The sequence below is a fragment of the Bos mutus genome, chromosome 4 (genome assembly GCF_027580195.1).
Source record: "Bos mutus isolate GX-2022 chromosome 4, NWIPB_WYAK_1.1, whole genome shotgun sequence".
Lineage (NCBI taxonomy): Eukaryota > Metazoa > Chordata > Mammalia > Artiodactyla > Bovidae > Bos > Bos mutus.
This window is the reverse complement of record NC_091620.1, coordinates 67,999,653-68,022,438: the sequence shown is the minus strand read 5'-3', so window position 1 is coordinate 68,022,438 and position 22,786 is coordinate 67,999,653. Positions and strand designations below refer to the sequence as shown.

The window sequence follows — 22,786 nt, the reverse complement described above, 5'->3', positions numbered from 1 at the left end:
AGGAGAAAAGCACAGACAGCCTACCTTTCCCAACATACACACCCACACCTCTGCAGTATTCACTAGTCGCTGGTAGAAGTGCAGGGACTGTGGACAAAAGAGAATGGAAGTAAATTTTAGCTTACTCTTCTGCTTCACCCAGGAAAAAGGTTTATGAGTATAAGCATAGACGTAAATGAGATATTTCTTGCTGTTTGGTGCCTACCTCATCACTCTCTTCTCCCCTTAACTGCCACCCGCGCACAGGCACACACACAACCAGCTTGTGCACACACTGTGAGCAGAAACACAACCCGCTCCTCCCCTGCCCCTCCCTCCCTCCCGGCACAGACCGATCAGAACTTCCCCTGGGTCGCGGCCCAGCGATATGGAGCGGCCCTGGCGCGGAGCCCTGCTCTTCCCGAGTCGTGGGTGGCGCGGTGCTTGTTTCCCTCCCCTCCCTTTCCGGACCCAAACAGGGATGTATCTGGGTCAGCCTGGGAGGGGCTGGACCTGCCAGGGACCAGCGGTTGAGGGGCGGTGGTGGGGAAGGGGTGGCGATGACAGCATCTTTCAGGTTTTTGGCTTTTCTGAGATTCGCCCCGTCCAGCTTCTCACCTCGTTCGCGCCGAGCGAGAGCTGATGCTCCGGCCAGTCTCGGCTCTAGGAATAGGGTGTGGGGAGAGCCTGTCCCTCCTATCTGGACCGCCACCCCTCCATTCTCTGGGAACAATACAGCGCCCACCCAACCCCCAACACGCACACACATTCCCCAAGGCATGCTCCGTGGGCAGGCGGGCGGCGGGCGGTGGGTCCCCCCCGCCCCAGGAAAAGAGCAATGGAACAGTTCACGGCCGCCGCGAGTTCCTGGTCTTCCTTCCTTTCCGGTGATAAACGGCGGGGCTACAAGCCAGTTGCTGCTCAAGATGCTCCACCCGCGGGCTGAAGCCTCTTTCTCTGGGCCCGCCGGGGGCCCAGATCAGGACCGATGGCCTCTTTACCTCCGCAAGGCGCAAAAGCTGAACGCCCGGGCGACAAGAGGCGCGACCAGGGCTGGGGCGCGGACCCTCGGCCGGCTCCTGCTGCCTCGCTTCCTCCCTGCATGCTCTTTTGCGCCAGGGAGGAGCTGGGTGTGCGTAAAAGCCGCATCTTCCCCAGACGCTATGGCTGAGTACGCCTGGGTGAGGTCCGGAGGGTCACGGACCTTCCTGGCTCCCCTCCCTGCGAGCTCTGTATATAAGCCCAGCACGGAAGAATCAAGGCCACAGGTCCTCATTTCCTTGAGGCCTGGCCCCTCCCTCCCCAACCTTGCCCTCCTTAGCTCCAAATTTACAAGTGTTTGCTCTTCCTTTGGGTGTTAGGGAGAGAAGCGGAGGAACGAGTTGAAAATCAGCTCTGGGGTTCTGCCTCCTGTACACAGCTATCTCTTTACCCTCTCCCTCGTTTCCCCACATTGCACGCTGCGGGACTTCTGTAGCCTCGTCTACCCCGAGCGCTTGGTCCCGCAGCTGGGCACCCACTGATGCTCTTTGACCTGGAGCTTCCCGAAAGGTGCCTGCCTCCGCGGGTGCTCGAGGCCACACAGAGGTGTTTCTTCCTCCCCACCGCACTTCACCCACAGACCTCTCTTGCCATCATTTCATCCACCCTTATATAAAACACCGCTCCCCCCACCCCCACCGCCTCCGCCACCCTAGCCGGCGCAGCGCCCCCTCCCTCGGCTGCGCCTGGGCGGGCAGGGAGCTGAAGGGACCGGGACGCGCCTGAGGCGCGCAGAGCTCTCCAGCAGCCCGCGCTCGCCGCGCCTGGGGAATTGGCTGTGGGCGAGGCGGCCCGAGCTGGCCTTTATCGCTCGCCCCGCTGGTCGCTTGAAACTTTATCAGCGAGTCTCGCCACTCGCCGCAGACGCGAACGGGGGGCGGGGGCGCGGCGAGGCGCCGGCGGCCGTGACGAGGCGCTCCCAGCGCCGAGCGCTTCTGCTCCGGGCACGCATGGCGCCCGCACACGGAGTCTGACCTGATGCGGACGCAAGGGGGTTAATATGAACGCCTGTCTCGTTGGAATCTGGCTCTGGCTCCCTCTACTCTTTACCTGGCTCAGCCCTGAGGTCAGCTCTTCATGGTGGTAAGTCCACGCGCACGGGCGCCGAGGGATTTTGGAGATGGGAATCGAGACCGCACTGGTCACATAGATCCTTCCCGGCGGCGCTTCCTCGCAGCCGTGGCAGTCACGGATTCCGACCCGATCCCAGCTGCTGCCCTCTCCTATCACCCCTTCGCTTTTCCTCGGAAGGCCATTCCGGCTTTGACAACTCCAATCCTTCCACCACTACCGCCACCCACTACACACACATTGCCCCTCAAACGAGAGCTCGGATGTTTGGTTTATTTGGATCCAGCTGAGTGACAGCAAAATCGCGATCTTTTAGACAAGCGCTAGCCGGGTCTCTAGCTCCACTAGCAGAGACGTCTGTGTATGCGTGCGCACGCGCGCGCGTGTAAACTCACCTCCAAAACTACAATCGTCTCCCTCTGCTCCCACCCCGCAAAACCCTCAAGGTAAACCGACGGGTCAATTCAGGCAGGCGCGAGCCGTGGAACCCAAAGCGTGTGATTTTGCATTATCTCCCGTCCTTCCACATTCCTAGTGCTTCACCCCAGTGGGGCGGAAGAACATTTTGCTGCCCCCAGGTAGAGACTACCACCTTAATAGAAAGCTCCAGAGGTCGGGGACTCTAAGACGTTACCCTGTTCGAAACCAGTCACCTCAAAGGGTAACTTTGCTGCTGTCCCTTTATACGGTAATCTTCTATTTTGCAGAGTAAAGGAACTTTGAAACCTAACAGGTTATCATCCTTAAATGTTACAAGGGGAGAGGCTCTCCCCACCCACAAACTCTTCTCCATCTCCTTCTGATCTTGAGAAGAGAGAGCTGAGAACTCTCTAACGTTTTTGCACCTAAAAACTTCAGACCAGACACTTAAAACTCGATTTAGAAAGATCGGTTATCTGTTATGAAGTGCTTTTTTTTTTTTTTTTTTTTTTTAAGAATCTGGCAAAAGGAATCTTGGCCAAATGAAAGACTAGAGCAGGAAGCTTTAGGAAGACACGAGCTCTCCAAAGAAGCAAGGCAAAGGGTTGATAGGAAGAGGAGTTCAGTTCCTTCCTAAGCTGCTTTGAACAGAAAGGCGTTTAGCCTTGACATTGCTGACACAGGATCAAAGATTGATTTATCAGAGTGACCATTTTTCAATAAAATGACTATTTCTGTTTCCATGGGTATATAAACATTATTTACTGCCCAGGCTTTTTGTCACATTGTCTCTCAGCTGTCACTTAAATATATTTTTGGGGAGTCACAGCTGTAACGATTTTATGATCATATAAAATAATGAAAATACAAGAAAAAGACATTCTCCTTGTTTGATCGCTTCAAAAGACACCTATGGCAGCTTGGGTTATATAAAAGGTACCTTTCTAAACATTTCACAACTAATAGAGAACATCTGGGTAGAGATGATGATGTAATTTTTTGTTAAAGTTTCTTTTCAAAAGTACTTTATGAAGCTATAACACTGTTTGATTCTTCCAAACATTTAGTATCCTTAATAACAATAGAAAGATTTTTTTTCCAAGGGTTCTCTATAAAAGTCAAAAAAGAGCTGGAAAATGGAAATATTTAAAGGATTCTTTAGTAGGAAAAGAATGGCATGTCTGTGCAGAGAGTGTAGCATCAGATCCCAGTAGGTGCTGATTAGACAGACAGTTTCTTTAAGACACTTAAACATCAGATCAACAAAATGGCAGTGAGGAGCTTCTAAAGGTCTACTTCCTCCAAAACCAAGTCTGGACACACTGTATATTGAGATCAGAGCCTTCTTGAGAAAAATGTTTTCCAAAAACCTGTTGGCCCTTCCCCTCTCACCCCATTCCTGGACTGCAGACCTCGCCTCTCCCACTCTGCCCAGAGCCTCATCTGGTGGCCTTAGCTTCGTGGCCAAGAAACAGTCAGCACTTAGTTTTGGGGTGGCTTCTACCAGATCACTTACCACACCTGCTGTGCCACTTCTCCAGTGAACTTAAGTTTAAAAAAACAAAACAAAACAAATTTTGCTTTCTAGTATCCCCTAAGGGATAAAGAATTCATATTTGAAATGCTGTTTTGAACTGTTCCCACTCCGGGGAAACACCCTGCCAGGTCTTGCTGTTCAGTACTCTCCCCAACGTTGGTCCTTCCTAGGTACATGAGAGCTACGAGTGGCTCCTCCAGGGTGATGTGTGACAACGTGCCAGGCCTGGTGAGCCACCAACGGCAGCTGTGCCACCGACACCCGGATGTAATGCGTGCCATCGGCCTGGGCGTTACTGAGTGGACGATGGAGTGCCAGCACCAGTTCCGCCAGCACCGCTGGAACTGCAACACCCTGGACAGGGATCACAGCCTCTTCGGCAGGGTCCTGCTCCGAAGTAAGTCTCACCTTCACACAGCTCATGGGCTCTGCCCTCACATACACACACCCTTATTTGGTCTTCACAGCCCCTGCCCATCTTGTCTTGCATTCTGTTCAGTCGAGAAGCTTGTTCTGTTGGGTGCCATTGGCCCTATTTTACAGATGTGGGCTCGAGAAATCAAGAAGCTTGTCTAAAGTTTTGGAGGAGGCTGATCATGGGTCAGGATGCAGTGTTCCTTGGCTCTGTCCATCCATGTCCCTTCATAACCCTGCCTGTCCCTCCAGGTTCAGATTTTGTCTCTAGGAGAAAAGGAAGCAGCAGCCACAGAGCACTCTTGACTTTTTAAACTCTTCTTTCTGGGACCTGACCCTACCAGAAGGATTTAGCAGAAGATTGGGAAAGAATGCCCACATCTTTTATTGGCCATAAATGGTCATTGTTACAATAACAAATCAGTGTGATTGAAAAGCAGAGAGAAACCTCTGCTTGTCACCTTTGACTTCCCATTCAGCTACTCAGTCTTGGGTCACTCTGTTTCTGAACTCCACCCCCCCCACCCCCACCCAGTAAACTGTAAATTCTGTAAGGCAGGGACTCATTCTGCCTTCTCTGCATCTTGCTTGTATCTCATATGTTGTAGGCAGCACTCATTCATTGAATGGTTGAATGAATGAATGGATAAACTTGCAGTGAGTACCTATTCTCCAGGTATGTTTTAGGCAGAAAGATACTTATGGAAGGTAGGGTGAGACCCATGAATACATCAAGGTAGACCTTCGAGATATTGAAGGTTTGGTTCCGGATCACTAGTCACTACAGTAAAGCAAGTCACATGAATTTTTTTGGTTTCCCAATGCATATAAAAGTTATGTTTAAATTATATATATGTGTATTACATTATGTATACATGTCTATTAACTACTGTAAAAACAATGTACATACCTTAACTTTAAAATACTTTATTCAAAAAATGCTGTCATCTGACAATGCAGGGTTGCCATAAAGCTTCAGTTTGTAAAAAAAAAAAAAAAATCACAGTATCTGTGAAGCGCAATAAAGTGCAATAAAATGGGGTACGCCTGTGGTTTCTTTACTTTTTTTAGAAAGCACATTGAAAATTATATAATTACATAATAAATGTTCTGAATGTGGAAAGTAGCTCACTAGCTTATATACAAGCAGAGAAAATTAACTGAAAATCAAATCCTATTAAAAAAAAAAAAAAAAAAAACCCATCCCTTAACCTGGCCTTAGCAGTTTCTTCAAGAAGCAGCACATCCCATTTGCTACTGGGAAATCTGACTGAAAACACAACAGTCTATGTGTGAATCGCAGAAACAGGAAGCTTTCCTCTTGTTTTTGCCCACCGCCCTCCCCTACCCCCTTCCTAAGAAAATCGTTCGGGCTGTGCACTTGGTAATGCTTAACAGAGGGTGTTTCTATCATGTAATCATCATAGCCCTAGGGTTTTATGAGGCCAAATGCATAACTGAATGTCTCTAAAAATCCCCCAAGGGCGTAGTGCTCTCACTCTTAGTGTATCCCTAAAGTTAATTTACTGCGATATTCTGCACTTTTATTCTCTAGTTTAAGAACTATATTCTTCTGCATTCCTTTTGGAGTTTCGATATGACATCGCAAAATTTTTGAAAGGATGATAATAATAAATTTCAGCTACATGGAATTTTAAGACTTCACCTAGATTAGTTCACCAGTGAATCAATCAAAGTGCTGGACCTTGTCAAAGAGAGTTTGCAAATATCTGGCACAAGAAATCTTTGCATATATTATGTACAGGCTCTCGGTATTTAAGATGTATTAGGAGTGTTCCTTTTCAAAGTTCTCACAACTGATTACAAATTATAATGACTACAAATTAAGAGTAGCTCTCATTTATAAAATGATCACCTATAGAGTCTGTCTATGAAAATCCATTAAGATGTCTTCATAATCAAAAAAAACCCTTTAGATCACAAATCAAAGGAAGCAAGTTTGACCACTGATCCTAAAGACAGTATATCTCCCAAAGCTGGAGATTCATTCATAAAATACTTTAACTTAATATTGGCAATATTGGTTTCTTCAGAGCTGTACTGTGGCTGAGAGGGGAAAGGTAATAAATAGAGAAAGCATAACAAGTTTGACTCAATCTAAGGCTTCAGATAAATTAGAGATTATAACTGTATTTCCTTCAGATTTCTTTCATATGAAGCCGAATGCTCTGCCAAAGCACTCAAAACTTAGAACACTCATGCTACACAATTTCTTTCCAATCTTCATAGAAGGCCAGATTTCTTCCTGGACATTTATGTAAACTCCTGTGACTGTCAGTGATGATTTTGTGTTGGTTATGGGAAGGCTGAATTTGGCCTAAGGTAGCTTATCCTGGAAATAATCACGAAATTCCAATGAAGTTATCCAAAGAGTTTTCAATTAATTGCTTGGAGGGAAACTCACATCTTAGAGTTATAAAGAAGCCTCCTTCGGAAACCTAAGTGTTCCCATAGATGAATAGGAAAGGCAAAGGGCAGTACCATATACGAGGAGAACCTAAAAGTTACTAACATACCCCGTGGTCACAGAGAAATGGAGAACATTTGCTTCTTTTTCTTCAGAGAACAAGAGTAAGACCAGAACGATTTTTAGGAACTTATGTAATTTGCTCATTGAACTGGCTGTCTCCAGACATGCGCAGAGAAATGTAAACAAAACTAGTAAACTTAAAAATAATCCTACAAGAATTTGCATATACCTCCAGAATTCTAGAGTAAGCCTTACACAAAAAAAAAGGTCATTAGGTAGCATCCTTGCGTTTTTTGTGTTTTTTTTTTTTTAAAGCAAGCATTTTAAAAAAGAGCTGCATAATCCATAGCCTTCCAGAAAGCCTAGCTTCTAATGTTTTGCCCTCCCAGTCACCTATACTAGCCTATACACTGAGTAAATACTGCTTGACTTATCTCAAACCAAAAATTAGAGAAACTTCAATAGTAACATAATAGGAAGTCTAAATATCACCATTCAGATTTGGATTTTGTTTAATATTGCAATGGCTTTAAGCAGAATCAGTTTTTCTAAAAGGCCTAAGATCAAAATTTATTTTGTTACAAAGCCAACTCTTGAAATGTGCTACTATTTTGCACATAGCATTTAAGTGATTCATCTAAGACACTTAACTGAAAACATCTTAAGGCTGTATCTACATGATACCAAAACATCTGGAGGTAAAATGAAAAGTCATTCCATGTGCTATTTTTTTTATTTAAATAAACAAATATCTAACTATTTAGTAATGAGTTTGAATAATAAATGACACATATTCAGAAAGGTGATGGTTTTGCTTTGGAAATTATTTCTGAAATGTAGCAGATTTTGAAGGATTTTTTTTTCTTTCAGCCAATAGTCAATGTACTTGTTTGCAAGTTAAGCCAGGATGCAGTCTATGAGTAAGCAATTCATTCCTCTACCAACTTGCAAAATACTGTCTGGTCACTGACATTCTATCTTCTGGATCTTCCCTAGCTTTCCCCTAAAAGACCACCTCCTAAAGTTTCTCTTCTTTCTCCTTAAAAAGTAAGATTAGTGCATAATAGATTATGCATTTGAGAATTTCCCCCCATGCGATATCTCTAAATGTGGGCACTGAACTCCAAATTCAAAACCAGGTTTTAGCAGACCAATGGGATGACTGTGGACAAGGTATTTTCTTAAACAGTAAAAATGGGTAAGATAAAAATTTTATTTATCTGAAAGCTACTACCAGAGATTAAGCCACATCTCCATCTATTAGTCATCAGTTTTTACAGAACATCTCAATTTCACTTAGAAAATCATCTGTGATCCTTATAATATAATCTGGAATCCTAAAACAGCTCCCACGACCATCACATTTCTCTCCGGAGAGCACTACCTGCTACCTATGGCAAATATTCATATAATTGATTCTACTTAACTTCAAGGCATGATTGATTCCTTTTCTTGGTTTGTTTGATGATTAGAGGTTTCAGGGGAGATTTTTTTTTGAAGGCTGAGGTAAGTGCCATTTAATATGGTGTAGATACGTTTTCCTGATTTTTAATAATGAGACTAGCAGAGCAGATATTGTAAGGGATGTATAATAAATTTTAGCACTGAATGACAAACGGAAACAAGTAGGGCTTCGATGCGAAAAGGTGGTTTGTTCTCCCAGCTGCGTGGTTCAAAAAGTCACACTCGTTTTGACATATTGAATCACCAAATGGCTCTCCATTTGCTTCCTTGCATTGGCATTAGCTTGTTCAGCTTCTATTTTGATTGTTAATATATTTCCTGCAGCAACCATTAATAAAAAGGCATGCTAATAACAATGAAATACAGCTCCACTTGAAAAATGAGGTGCACACAGACCCTAAAGAGCCTTATATCTGTCACTATACCACAACACCGTGTTATGAGTTACTACAGATTATTAAAATAATTTAATGTAGTTATTGCACTGAAATATGTACCTTTCAGCCTGTAAGTGAAAGTAGCCTGTGCTCTAATAAAGAACAATTCTAAGAAAGCACCCCAAAGGGTTCTTGCCCAGGTCTAATTATAAGCGGTAAATTTGTTTCCTTCCAGAAAAACCAAAGAAAAGCTTTTCACTGTCTTTCACCCAATACCAGTGATTAGCGCAGGTGTTCCAGAAGAAAGTAAATTCATCTTAATAGTTAGATGCAGCATGTAACTCAAGGATATTGCATATTGCCTCCAACAATCTCTCCCTTACTTGCAAGTTGATGCCAAGAGGGGATGGCATCCCCTAACTGTCTTCCCACCTCAGCCCCTAGATTACTTTGAATTCAGCATTTCAGTAATAATCATTTACATGCATCTGAGTGTCCTCAATAATGCCTGGAAGGTTTTTTCCAGGAGAGCTGTAGTGGTATTTTAGAATACCAAAATATGTTATGAAACGACAGAATTGTAAAATTCAGACGGTATGGTGTAGAGGAGGCAACGAAGGCCTAGACACATTTGTCTCTTCTCTTCTGGGACACATGAGATTCTAGGTTAAAGAAAGCACATGTATGAGACTAACGTGTGCAGGGCGGGCTCCTGCTGCATTTTCTTTTATACTCTATTTACTTTAAGGATAGTTGTTACACAGTTATCCAAATTGACAAAGGCTTGTAATAAGTGCAATGATTCATACTCAAGAGCAAGCTTTGGCTCTAGGAAAGAATTCTTCAAGAATACTTTGTCAGAGGCAGAACAAGGATTAAACAGCCATCATGTGAAAGTTATTCACAACGAGCCATTCCAGACTACTTTTAAGAACAGCATCTTTGTTACAGGTAGCCGGGAATCTGCGTTTGTTTACGCCATCTCTTCAGCTGGAGTTGTATTTGCCATCACCAGGGCCTGTAGCCAAGGAGAATTAAAATCCTGTTCCTGTGACCCAAAGAAGAAGGGAACCGCCAAGGATAACAAGGGCACTTTTGACTGGGGTGGCTGCAGTGATAACATTGACTATGGGATCAAGTTTGCCAGAGCGTTTGTGGATGCCAAGGAAAGGAAGGGCAAGGACGCCAGAGCCCTGATGAATCTTCACAACAACCGAGCCGGCAGGAAGGTATGGGCTGCGACAGTGCTCACTGTGTAGACTGCATGGCCTTATAATCACTTAAGCCAAGCTTATCTTAAACTTTCCGAGAGTTACAAAAATGCTTCTCATCACAGCTTCCCACTGTCCCCCAGCCCAGAGCTGTTTGCTCTAAAGAATACCACCGACTGGGCTGAAATACCCCACTCCACCTTCCCTACCACAGCGGAGGTGAAAGAGTCCACCCACCGCTTTTGGCAGTGTGTACAGTCAAGTGTCTGTGGTCTCTCTGCATACTGTACCATGTAGTACAAGACAGCATCTGTGGCTGAGGCTAGGGCTGCTTCCCACATATGGATGGGACAGCGAATGCTTGTATCTAAGGGGTGTCAAGACCAAGAATATCTTCTCTCAAACTTATCATGAAAGCAGCTCACCAGGCATGGCTTGTTGGCTTCTTCTAGATTCAGGGAGGCTCTTTTTAAAACCAGACCCCAGTTTCACTCTTGAAAGCCCCACCTTGGGTTTTCTGGTACTGGATGAGTAAATGCACCAGGGGAAGACGTGCCCCCGAGGCGCTTTGGCCCCTTAACCGCTAGTCCTGCCTAACTTTTTGGGTATCTGGTCAGTATTCATTCCCTAACCCCTATTTGTTAGATGAGGAAACAGACCCTCCAGAGCTCAAGGTCACCTGCAGAATCACAAGAAATGTCAGGACTAGAATTCCGGTTTCACCTCCCAGCCGCGGGGTGGTTTGGCCTAGGATTAAACCATTTTAATGCCAAAGATCAGTCCACTGATGAATCATGTTTGGGGATATGGTGGCATGACCGGAATAACAAGAGAATCTGAATGCTGCATGTTAGGGCTTTGTGTAAAAAAAGCATAAACCAGTTGGGCTAATCAAACACTCAGTCAGAACCACTCTAAAATAACCTAATTGCCAATGAGAAGAGATAACCATAATTTGTCTTTTATCAACACAAAATAAAAATGTGCTTGATATTAATATGTAAAGAAAGATCAGCATAAAATTGAAAAGTCCCCAGGGGGGCTTTAATAGGAAAAAGAATAGAAAAGAATGCAGATCTGTTTGGTTGAAAACCCTTTTACTGGGCTCACAGAGGGAACAGATCGCATTTAAAGGAAGTTGGAAGGAAAGAAGTCTTGCTTAGCACATGGAATAAGATGAGTGTGACCTGAGCTGTTTACAAACAGTACCTTCTTGAACTTTGAAAATCAACATCCTTTATTTTCATGAATTTATGAACTTACAGTGACTGCTGCCAAGAATATAGACTACGGTTGTGCAATCCTACAACTATTGGTAATTACTGTTTATGCAATGGCTCAGATAAGGAAAAATTTACATTGACCTTTGTTTTGACATTGATACCACATGTATAGGTTATAAAGTGTGGTGTCTTTGATAGGAGAATGCTGCTCAATTATTCAAGCACAATATACGGATCTCTCAGACTATCTGTACAGATAAGAGCATATGGTTATACACTGCATCCAAAATAACACTGACTCATCAAAATAAATGTTAATTTTGCTTAGTAGGTCATTAGATATTGAATGTTTCCATTCTTCAAGACAATAGATCTCAGCTATTATACTGCAGGCTCTGAATCAATATGACTTTTAATGTAAATCACATGATTCCTCACTGGGTAGAGGTGAACAGCTGTCAGACCTCAGATATTCTCCTGCCTACTCTGCAAAACTTAGGAGGCTACTTTTGATCGGAATAAAAGTGCACACACTGACTTTTTAAAATGTGGCTTTAATTAATGGTGGGTGGGCAGACTTTTTCAAGGAGATGCATGATGTCAGTGAATATGAACTTTAATGAGAGTAAATGTATTGAGATAAACATGCGTCTCTAATTCTCTTCTTGCGGTCATTAGACCCCCAGCCTCGGCTCCCCCTTCTTACCAGCAGAAGGTCTGTGGAATCAAAATGAGAACAGGCTGGGCTGTGTTTGAAGGCAAACCTCCTGAGCTAAGCCTCCAACTGACCTGGCTCTAGTAAACCCCAGCCTCCAAAGCTGACAGCAACATTGATTCATTTGTTTTTTTATTCTTTGCTTTTCAGTATTTCCCAAATTGTCCAATATGAACATTTTCTACTTTTTTAAGTGGGGCTGGAGGGGAGGAGTAGGGCCAATACATTTTAAAAGAAAAGCCATCTATTCCAAGATTGTTCTGTTTAACCAACGCTACGCATGAGAATTCAACACTGCCATCACAACAGGCCTTAACTTTCCCCTAATATTTGAGCAGTTTAATTCCTTTATTATAGCAGCTGGTTAGAGCACCCTCATGTGTCTCTGTGCTGTAATATCATTTTAGATCTTCTGTGCTATTATATCATTTTATTTTCATCACAGCTTCAACAGAATTTGTAATGATGTTTTCCTGAAACTCATCTTGAGTCTAGTTTTCTACCTCCAAATAGGGCTATTAATAAGTCTTGAAAAGATAAATCTACCTTGTTCAAAACAAACATTTTATGACAAAAGACATTCCGTAGCTTCTCTCAGCAGTTCTTTTTAGATCTAAAGAAGCCATGCTATGAAAGCTTGTAAATTGCATTGTAAGGTAGGTTAAGGTAAATGACAAGTAAAAGGTACTTGGTTGATATCCACCACTTGTTTCCTCTCACGATCCAGAAAATGGCTTTTAAAGTAATCCACTCTTTCTACATGAAGTAATCCCAACTTCTTTTACGTTTCCTGAGAGAATGTGTCTCAAAATAGTCCATGTACCCAATCAAATACTGCCCTTCAATCACTGGACATTTCCATAATAAGAGAGGAATTCCATAAAGATATTTTCCCACAAAAGTATTTCTTACCATAGTGAAGATGGAACATAGGATGTGAAGCAAGACCTACCTTCATTTTAATCCTGCAATACCAATGGCTTGGTGCTGCTGCTAAGTCACTTCAGTCGTGTCCGACTCTATGCGACCCATAGACGGCAGCCCACCAGGCTCCTCTGTCCATGGGATTTTCCAGGCAAGAGTACGGGAGTGGGGTGCCATTGCCTTCTCCGATGACCAATGGCTTAGATCACTGAATTCAGCTCTTTCAGATGTAAAAGGAATTTCAGAAGGCTGTGGAAAGACAAGGAAGGGAACAGAAGAGAACCTGGCACATAGTAGGTGTTTAGTAAAAGTTAGTCCCCCTCTTCCTCCCTTAGTGATGTGAAGGTTATCTGTAATTTGAGGTACAGAATCAGGCACAAATCCAATTTGAGCTGGTATTTAGGATTCAATCTGATCTCTGCAAGTACCCAGAGACTCATCCTCAAATACAGTCTGACATAGTCTTCCCTAGTGTACAAAAGACCATCAAAACCCTTTGTAATTTGATTTCTAAAAACCCCCACAGGAATAAAAAAAATAGTATTAGTATTTTTGTTTTTCAAATAAGGAAACTGGGTCTCAGAGGGATCAAGTGGCTAACACACAGGGGCACGCAATCGTGGAGTACTGGGCTTGGGGGTTCAAAGCCTCTGCTTTCACCCTTTTGTCTTTACTACCTTTCCGTATTGTCTCTGTTGAGAAAGATAAACACACAGTATTTCTGTATTAAAAAAAAATTAAAAACAAAAAACAGTAGCAGTTGCTGCCCTTGGAAGGTAGTTTACTCATGATTTTCCCCCCTTTGTGTGTGTCCTTAATTTCACAAGTCTTCTAAAGTGAATATGTATTATTATTTTTAATAAAAGGGAAAACTTTGTTTTAAATGCCAAAAACATAACTTCTAGTCATCATGAGCATGCCTACTGCAACTCGGCCTTATTTGGTGGGATTCCCAAAATTTCAACTCAAGGCACAGCAAGTATGTGCTGTTGGGTTAAATTTGGGGAAAGCACTGTTTCTGGTACTATGGCACATGGAGAAAAGAATAAAACAAAGTTCTGACCATAAGAAACTAAACCTGAGTCAGGGAGACAAGTGAAATACAATTGCGAGGAAGCGCTATACTATATGGTAGAGCAGAAAAATCACCCAACAGAGCCAGTCAGTTGAGGAGAGAAAGGCTATGTCATAAAAGAGCTGGATATTGGAGATAAAGGTTTCCCATGACTGAGATAGGGCAAACGCTTTCCAGGATGAAGGGCCTCCAAGTCACAGAAAGATGTGAAAGCAGAAAAAAACATCAGAAGTGAGGAATGACAAGGGTCCCAGGGGAGCTCATGACTGAGAATTAATACGGCCTGAGGCTTCAAATCGGAGTCATGGCCAGCTGTGGAGAGCCTCAAATGCCTTGCTGAGATATTCAGATGCTGCTGTGAAGCAACAGGAAGGTACTGAACAGGAAGGTGCTGAACAAGGCACCGGGGGAGATGTTAAATACTTAAGTTCTATCTCTATGGATTGTTAATTTCTCTAGAGTCCACTTTAAAAGAATGATAGATTTCAAAATTCAAATCTCCCGGTTTGAATGAACAACTTAAAAAAATGGACTCACCAGGAAATTTATGAGACATTTTTATCTCCCTGAATTTTATTTTCAGCCTTACCTATACATATAAAGACTGATACAAGCTTCCTGATGAGTAGTAATTAAAAATTAGCACATGGCAACTGATGTTGCTATTGCTATTTATATTTTTAACATAATGTTTACATTGTTATTGGCATTTCTCTTATAGCTCAGGGAGTAAAGAATCTACCTGCAGTCTGCCTGCAATGCAGGGGACACAGGAGACACTGGTTCAGTCCTTGGGTTGGGAAGATCCCCTGGAGAAGGAAATGGCAACCCACTAGAGTAGTCTTGCCTGAAGAATCCCATGGATTCTGCCAGAGGAGCCTGGCAGGCTGCAGTCCATGGTGTCACAACAAGTGGGACACAACTGAGCCCGAGCATGGACGGACTTAGGCTGTCATTAGCTCATTGGGGGTTCTCAGCGATTGACATCATGTTGACTAAGCAACATGCAGGCTGGGACCCTGAATTAGAACACTGGTTCTAAAACTTGAGCACAATCTTGGAATTAGAACACTGGTTCTAAAACTTGAGCACAATCTTCGACAGGTTACCTAACAAGGATCGCTACATAAAATGTATAAACATATGCACCAGGTTTTAAGCAAGCCTACAAGATAGGTATCATTATTATCCATATTTTGCATATAAAGAGACTAATTTCAGTTAGGGAATAAGTTCAACTTGTTTCCCAATTCCCACTAGAATTGAATTTATTCCCTAGCTGAAATTCAAACTTAACCTAGCCTCCTGTAATTTTTATTTATATATTTTGATAGCCTGTATTTTATATGTGAGAAGTTTGGAGGGTGAAGATCCAAAGTTTTAGTTCTCTGCCCTGCCAGGCCAGCACCAAGCAAGGTCAGTGCTGCGGAGCGGAGCACTGGGCCTGCCCCTGAGCTTAGCCCACTGGGGCGCGGCACAAAACAGATACTTCCCAGTTCTGACTACAGGAAATGCCTCCAAAGTCAACACAAATGGATACTGTACAAGATGTAAGCACAGCTTTACAGGCAAGTAAATCATGGGCCTAATAAAGGCTTCCAAGAATAGATCCTATGATGCCACCTAAGATAAATAATACATAATGGTTCTGAACCAAGAGAACTGGGCGTGATGAAAAAGAAATCACTCTCTAAAAGTAAGGAATGTCAGTAGAAAGAAAAGTGATAAAACTGAACTGAATTAGAGCCAAACTGCTTTAACCTCCTATATATCCTCATCTTCCCCTCATGTTGAGCATTTTCATGAAGCCCAACTTTCACTTAGCACAGATTTATTTTCTGATTGGTTTTCTCCATTCATAAAATTAAATGCATTGTGAAAAATTAGATCAGTCCTTCCTGCCTCATCTCTGTCTTACTGGACCCCAAAATAGTATGTTCTTCATACTGTTGATCTTTTATTGTCTATGAATCAAAAACTAACCAAAATTAAAGCCCTGAAGCAAAGAGTAACTCTTAAGAAAATTGTTACAGTTCCAGGTAAAGTTCTATTATTCATATAAAATATTTTTTTTAGACTAGCTTCATTAGTCAGTAAGAACTATTATATATATGGTTAGTCAACAGTAATGTTCTTAAATTCCACAAATATAAATTCTACACCTTATATTTCCTAGCTAAGCCCACCCACAGGCACTGTTTTTAAAGAATGACAGTGCTCAAGAAATCACAATGTCTTATTTAAGTTAATAAATGATTGCATAAGCAAATCAACTGCACAGTTTGCTAATAAATATTCCTTGTTTTCCTAGTTCCAGAGCATGTATGTTTGAAAGATATGTTGGTCTGGTTTTCACTCTGAGAGATGTGGACCTGTCAAAAGGATTTAATTGTTAATAAATGTACTTGGCTTTCAGCCAGTATCTGAAAATTAAATAATATGATTTTAATGTGTGTTTCCCTCAGGAAAATTGATATAGGACCAGAAATATGGTGGTTTTGTGGCAAACACCCAACTAAAAAGTGACGTGCTAACACTTCTTCAAATACTCAAGTTAAACTAAATAATTTAGTAGAAATATACAGCATATATCAAACTAAAATAAATCCTAAGTAGGCTTTCTAAGGCAAGGTCAGTAGTTAAGTTTCTACAGATTTCACATGGTATGAGGTAGACAGCCCTTTTTCTGATAGGGAGAGAATCAGTAGGGCATGACACAAGGGTCATAAACTTAGCAAAATGCAGGTACTTAGAAAAAAGACAACTCTCATGATGTACAAAGAAGTCTTATAAAGACACCCTGGCGTTGCTTGAGTTCTGTCTTCAGAAAGGCTGAGTTAAGAAACTAAAATTTCACTCTCCTTGGGAGAAGTTTGTCTTTAAAACTGTCAAAATAATTCTTTGTGGACTAATTTAATGTGAAAACACTAAATGCAAAAACTTTTACAGAACCCACCACTGAAACCAGAGTAAAGGAACCCCTCAGGACTTCATAAGAAAGGCTGGCAGAGTCAGACAGGCTTAGGGTGCATCCTGCCTCAACCATGTTGCCTGTAAGACCTGGGGCAAGGTCCTTAGCATCGAGGTGTCTCAATAGCCTCATCTGTAAAATGGGGGTGAAAACAGTATAGGCCTCATATGCTTGTGTGGATTAAATAAAAGTGCTTAAATCAAGTGCTTAGCATAGTTTAACATATGCCAAGAGCCTAATGAATGTTATGCCTCGTTATTATGCTCTGACCTTTAGTTGGGACAGATACATATAAAACAGAATTATTCTGTTGCACAATGCATGTATTTCCTTCTTCTATACCTTTTTTTTAAAAAAACGTTCAGACTTCTGTTTCTGCGGTAGAGAATACTAATATTTATAAATTTCTTAAATTCTAAGAGTAGAACATAACTTCTGTAGACCTGAAGGCTTAAAATGCTGAAAGTCAAAGGTTTAAGGGCCATCCACAATCTACTAAGTAAAATTTTGGCAATAATGGAACGATGAGCTTATTGAAGATTTTTTATCAGGAAAAGTTACATATTAAGCTAAAATGGCTTCTACAGGGCTTAATGCCAAGAGTAATGCTGTCCTCAGCAGTCATAGTTATTCATCTTTTTAAAAGTTGTCATGTCAAATGAGGTTTCATGATGAGATGCCGCAGAGCCAACACTGATGGCACTGAACAAGAGGTGACGGAGGGCGCTGCTGAGGAACTGTGCTGCTGCCGGGGGTATACAAAGCTATAAGGGCCGTGAGACCGTCAACACAGGAGCCTACGGAGGCAGAAGGCGAAGGAAGTGGTAGAAGAAATCCTTTAGAAAAGGTTCAAGACAAAATAGGAAACAGGACGAATGTGTCATGAGGTGTGGCCTACCTTTCCAAAAGAAGTTTTCAGTATCACACACTGAAGACAGCAAGTCACTGTAATCGATTGTTTATCATGTTCTTCCTGTTATAAAAACAATACTCATACAAACCAAAGTAACAAACTGAGAAGTGCAGAAGTGTGTATCATAAAGTGAGAACATTTCCTCCCCTCACAATCCTTGTCTCCTTCCAGAATATTTCAAAGTACAATCAGATGCAAGCCTGTGGATAGAACATATACTTTTTTACTTCTTTCTCCCTCAGATCTCATTAAAATCATAGTAATGGAATAAACATGGCTTAAACCAACAATAAAGAGAATGGTCAAAGAAATGAGAGAACTCAACAAATTTCTGGAAATTTATGGAAAGGGAATGAAGAAACTGTAACTGATAAAGCAGGGTGGAGAAGCCTTCAGTCTAGCAGAATAAAAGTAGATGAGGAGCGGGAAAGAAAGCAGATGAGGAACATGGAAATCAAGATGCCCTGAGAAAATTTCAGATACTAATGAGCACTAGAGAGAAGCAGAGGTTCAAAAATTGGGATTAACTGAAAAACCCACTGGTGGCATAAAGAACCCCATCTCCTCCCCTTTAGCGCTGAACAGAACTCCTAGAAGTCTAGCATCAAATCTTCTAGGCTTTTTGGAGTTATAGTCCCCCAAACAGTGTCCTACCTAGTCACTAGAAACCAAACCTCTGGTCCACAAGCCCTACCATATAACCAGATTCCTAAATATCTTTTTATGACTTCACTCTTAAATACGAAGAAAATGTCCAAGAATTACCATATACTTGATTAAATTCAGAAGCATAAAAAGAAAAAACAAAAAAGCAGTACGTCAGGGATGAGAAGAGAAATTTTTAAAAACCAAGAAGATCCAAGAAGGTATTTATATCCATGAACAACAAGAATGGATGCTTTCAAAAAGTAACAATTAGAAAACAAGAGAGAACTTGGAAGAGAAAGTCAAAGAAATCCCCCAGAAAGTAAAACAAAAAGCCCAAAGGACAAACAGAGTCATAACATCACCTCTCTTTCCCACTTGAGTTTGAAACCAGCTGAAAAGTGGACAAGGGAGGTAGATATAAGGAGTAACAGCAGCTGCTGCAGGATGGTGGGGGGGGGGGGGAAACGGCAGCCCTGGAGGATGCAGCTTTGAAGCTTCCATTCCACTCCAGAGCTGGGTAGACTTACTCACCCTGTCCCAGGCTGTGTACCCGGGCTCTGCAAGGAACCCCTTGCTGGAGGGCAGGAGCTGATCATAACTCATCCTCTCCACATGCTGGCAGATGCCCAAAGAGAAGGAACCCAGACACACAAGCCCTGCTCCTTCCTCTAAACTCACCAGTTGGAAAAGTCTGTAGTCCTCCCCTGGGGAGAAATTAGTAAGGGGATAGAGAGAGCCAGGAGTATTACTCTAATGGAATTTCTTCCTCAAGAAGCCAGGAAGAAAGTATTAAAACTATAAAAGAGAAAATATAAGAGACATGGAGGATTGATTCAGAAGGTTCAGCAACTTGACTAATTAGAAAGCCATAAAGAGACTAAAAAATTGTGGCGTGTTGAGGGGGTGGAATATTAAGAGAACATCTCAGCGCTGAAGTTTTCAGATTGAAAGGGCCCACTGAGGGCTGAACAGGACTAATTTTTTTAAAACTTCTAAATACATCCTTGTGATATTTCAGAACACCAAGGATAAGAGCAAGTTTCTAGTGCCTTTCATGTAGGGGGTGCGGTGGGGTAGGGGAAGTGAAATGAAAACAGAAATCAGTAGGCAGAGAATCAGCTGCATATCAGATTTCCCATCTGTAACACTAGAAGCCAAAAACCTTGGAGAAATACCTTCAATTTTGAGGGGAATTTATTTTCAACCCAGAATTTTATCACCAGCCAAGCTATTAGTTGAGTGTGAAGACTGAATAAAGACTTCATAATACACAAGGTTCAGAAAATGCATCCTCCATGCACCTTGAAGGAGTTACTCAAAAAGGGGCTGCAGTAAAGAGAAGGAATGAACCAAAAGAAAGAGAGAAAACATGGCATCTGGCAGTGCCGTGTGCTCCTCTAGGAGGGCGTGATCCCAGCTGTGTCCAGGCAAGACTAAGAAGATTCAGGGCCACAGAACCCCCCCAGGAAAGGAGGGGACGTGGTGGCACAGGTGGAATGAGCATTGAGAGTGGAAGACATTGGGTTACAGTAAGTGCACTTAGTAACAAGTAAAGTAAGAAAACACCAAGCTTCAATCTAGCAACATTCTTCGTCCCAGACGTTGTCCAATTGGATCAGAGATTATAAAATGCAGTCCTGGCACAGTCCTTGGTTGTGCGGTTAACTAAGGAGATCAAACCAATCATTCCTAAAGGAAATCAACCCTGAATATTCATTGGAAGGACTGATGCTGAAGCTCCAAAACTTTGGTGAAGAGATGACTCATTGGAAAAGACCCTGATGGGGGGAAAGACTGAAGGCAGGAGGGGAAGGGAGTGACAAAGGACGAGATGGATGGCATCATCCACTCAATGGACATGAGTTTGAGCAAACCGTGGGAGATAGTGAAGGACAGGGAAACCATGGGTTTGCAAAGAGTCAGACACGACTTAGCCACTGAACAACAACAAATATTTATTGTTTTCAGTTTTTAGATTTGATGTTTAGACATACCATGAGACACTTAATTATGGTTATAGAACATTAATGCTCTAATCTTCGTCACCACAAAAGGACAGACCATGCTGATGGAGACTGGGAAGTGGAAGGGGAGGAGAACGGAGGGGGCTGCAAGTATCCTCATCTCATGAGAGAGAGCACTGCTGACTTCAGGAACTAGAAGAGGTGTAAGGATTCTCCTTGAAGCTGGAGACATCATCAGAACCAACCATGATAGAACCATGTTGGGAGTCCGAGGGAGGGTAAAATTAGTGAGGTGTGAATCAAGTTTTCACCCTCACCCATAAGAAGAAGTCTATCAGGGACTATACAGCATTGCTTGGAAGGTAAATAAAGTGACTGGCAGAACTGTCACACTCAGTTGTGCCAGCTGTGCGTGGTGCCCCTCTCCAGAGGGCTCCATTCACTGGCATTCAGGTTTGTTTAGTTATTAAGAGAATTTTCTGGTGGATGTCCATAAAATACCTTGAGGATGGGATTGTGTTTCTCACAAAGCTGGAGGAAAACTAGTACAGACCTTGTTCTACAGACACGTAATGAACCACCACAAGGGCACAATGCATTAAAAATGACCGCTCTGGGGTTGTGCCAAGCAGACCGGGAGGGGCGAGGTGGAGTGGGCACAGCAGAGAGTTACTGCTTTTTATTCTCTTTGCTGGACTCTAATTTTTTAAAATCATGTGTACATGCTGCTGCTGCTCCTGCTGTTTAGTCGCTCAGTTATGTCCAACTCTTTGTGAGCCCATTGACTGCAGCCTGCCAGGCTCCTCTGTGCATGGGATTTCCCAGGACAACCCACTGGAATGGGTTGCCATTTTCTTCTCCAGGGCATCTTCCCCAATCAGGGCCTCTCCTGCTTAGCAGGTGGATTCTTTACCACTGAGCCACCGGGGAAACCCCATGTGCGCATACTTAACTTTAAAATTCAAGAGTAATACATAAAAACAAACACAAAAAGGCCCAGACTGTCTGGCAGTGCCTGGATGTCCCCAGGTCCCCTGCTTCGTTCACTCATTTCTTCACAGTGCAAATAAAAAGTCTGTTGCAGCTCCACAGCTGCCTGCGTGGGAAGCCCCCAGCCCCTCTTCCCGCGCCTCCGGAGACCCCGGAGGAGAATCCTTGTGGCAGGGCCCTGCGCGGAAGCCTGTCCCAAAGCAACGCTAACGCAAAGGGCTGTTTGTGGGAAATTTTCCCTGGAGGTCAGGACATTTTGGAGACATAGGATATGACATAGCTTCTAATTCAGTCCTCAGATATCCCAGTTTCTAGAAATGTAAGACTGGCTCTGCACGTGAATGTCTTACCTGCTCTGGCCGTGGTGCGGACTCCTTTTCTACTCCGCCACCTTCCCTGGTTTGGACGTGACTCAGCCTGGCTGTGTATTAGAAGCACCTGGACCGGAAGTGCCCTCAAGGTGGGCCCCACCCCCTGCCCAGGTTATGGTGTATTCCGCTCCAGGAGAGGTCAGGGTCTCTGTGATGGAGGCAGTCTCCAGATGGATTCTAATGTGTAATCAGGAAGAGAACCACTGCTCTACTCTGCTCTCTCTAGTTGCCAGAGAATAATTCCAAGATTCTTGGTTCGTTTTTCTTTTTAACTTGAGGAGTAGTTTGATTGTTTTTCCCTCTTTCGGATTATGCAGCCCCTCAGACAGCATCCAGATTGTAAATGAACATTCTTTCCCTTCCTTCTCTGTGTATGCACACATATGCAAGCCTTTTAGAAGTGCATCATACAACTTACATTGTTCTGCAGTTTGCTTTTCACTTGATTTCCTTTTATGCCTGTAAGAATGATATTATTAATTAATCAAAAGCCACATCATATTCCTTTATTAAGCACATACCATTGTCTTGCTGACATCTGAGTTTTTCCTGATATTTTGCTAATTATGCTGCAGTGAACATCCATATGGGTCTGTATCCTTCAAAGCTTGTGCAAATATTTTCAGAGTATCACCAAAGTCAAAGGATACTATACATTTAAAATTTTGATAAGTATTGCAAAAATGCTATTTTACATGACATATTGATTTAATCTCTCACCAACAGTTTGTTAAAGCATCTCCTTTCCATGCTCTTATCAACACCAAATATCAAATCATTGATTTTTTTTTTTTTTTTTTTTGCTAACCTGCTAGGCAAAAGCAAAAAAAGTGTTACACTATTCGAGTTTGCTTTGTCTGACTCCTAGTGAAGTTGAACATCTTTTTATCTTGTTATTACTACTTTGTACTTCTCCGATGAATGAACTGTTTCTTAGATTTTTTATGACAATTAGTTTGGAAGATGCAATGTGATTCCTATTTCCCT

At 42.6% G+C, this 22,786-nt stretch overlaps 1 protein-coding gene across 1 annotated transcript in view; it reads left to right on the top strand.

Annotated features, from left to right (window-relative positions):
• Nucleotides 1–1,146: 1,146 nt before the first annotated feature.
• Nucleotides 1,147–22,786, top strand: part of WNT2 (Wnt family member 2) — a 44,042-nt gene continuing 22,402 nt past the window's right edge. Inside the window, exons 1-3 of the mRNA XM_005899142.3 lie at nt 1,147–2,103; nt 4,219–4,445; nt 9,746–10,023. Coding sequence (XP_005899204.1) covers nt 2,021–2,103; nt 4,219–4,445; nt 9,746–10,023 — 588 coding nt within the window. The 5' untranslated portion in view covers nt 1,147–2,020. The remainder of the gene's footprint in view (nt 2,104–4,218; nt 4,446–9,745; nt 10,024–22,786) is intronic.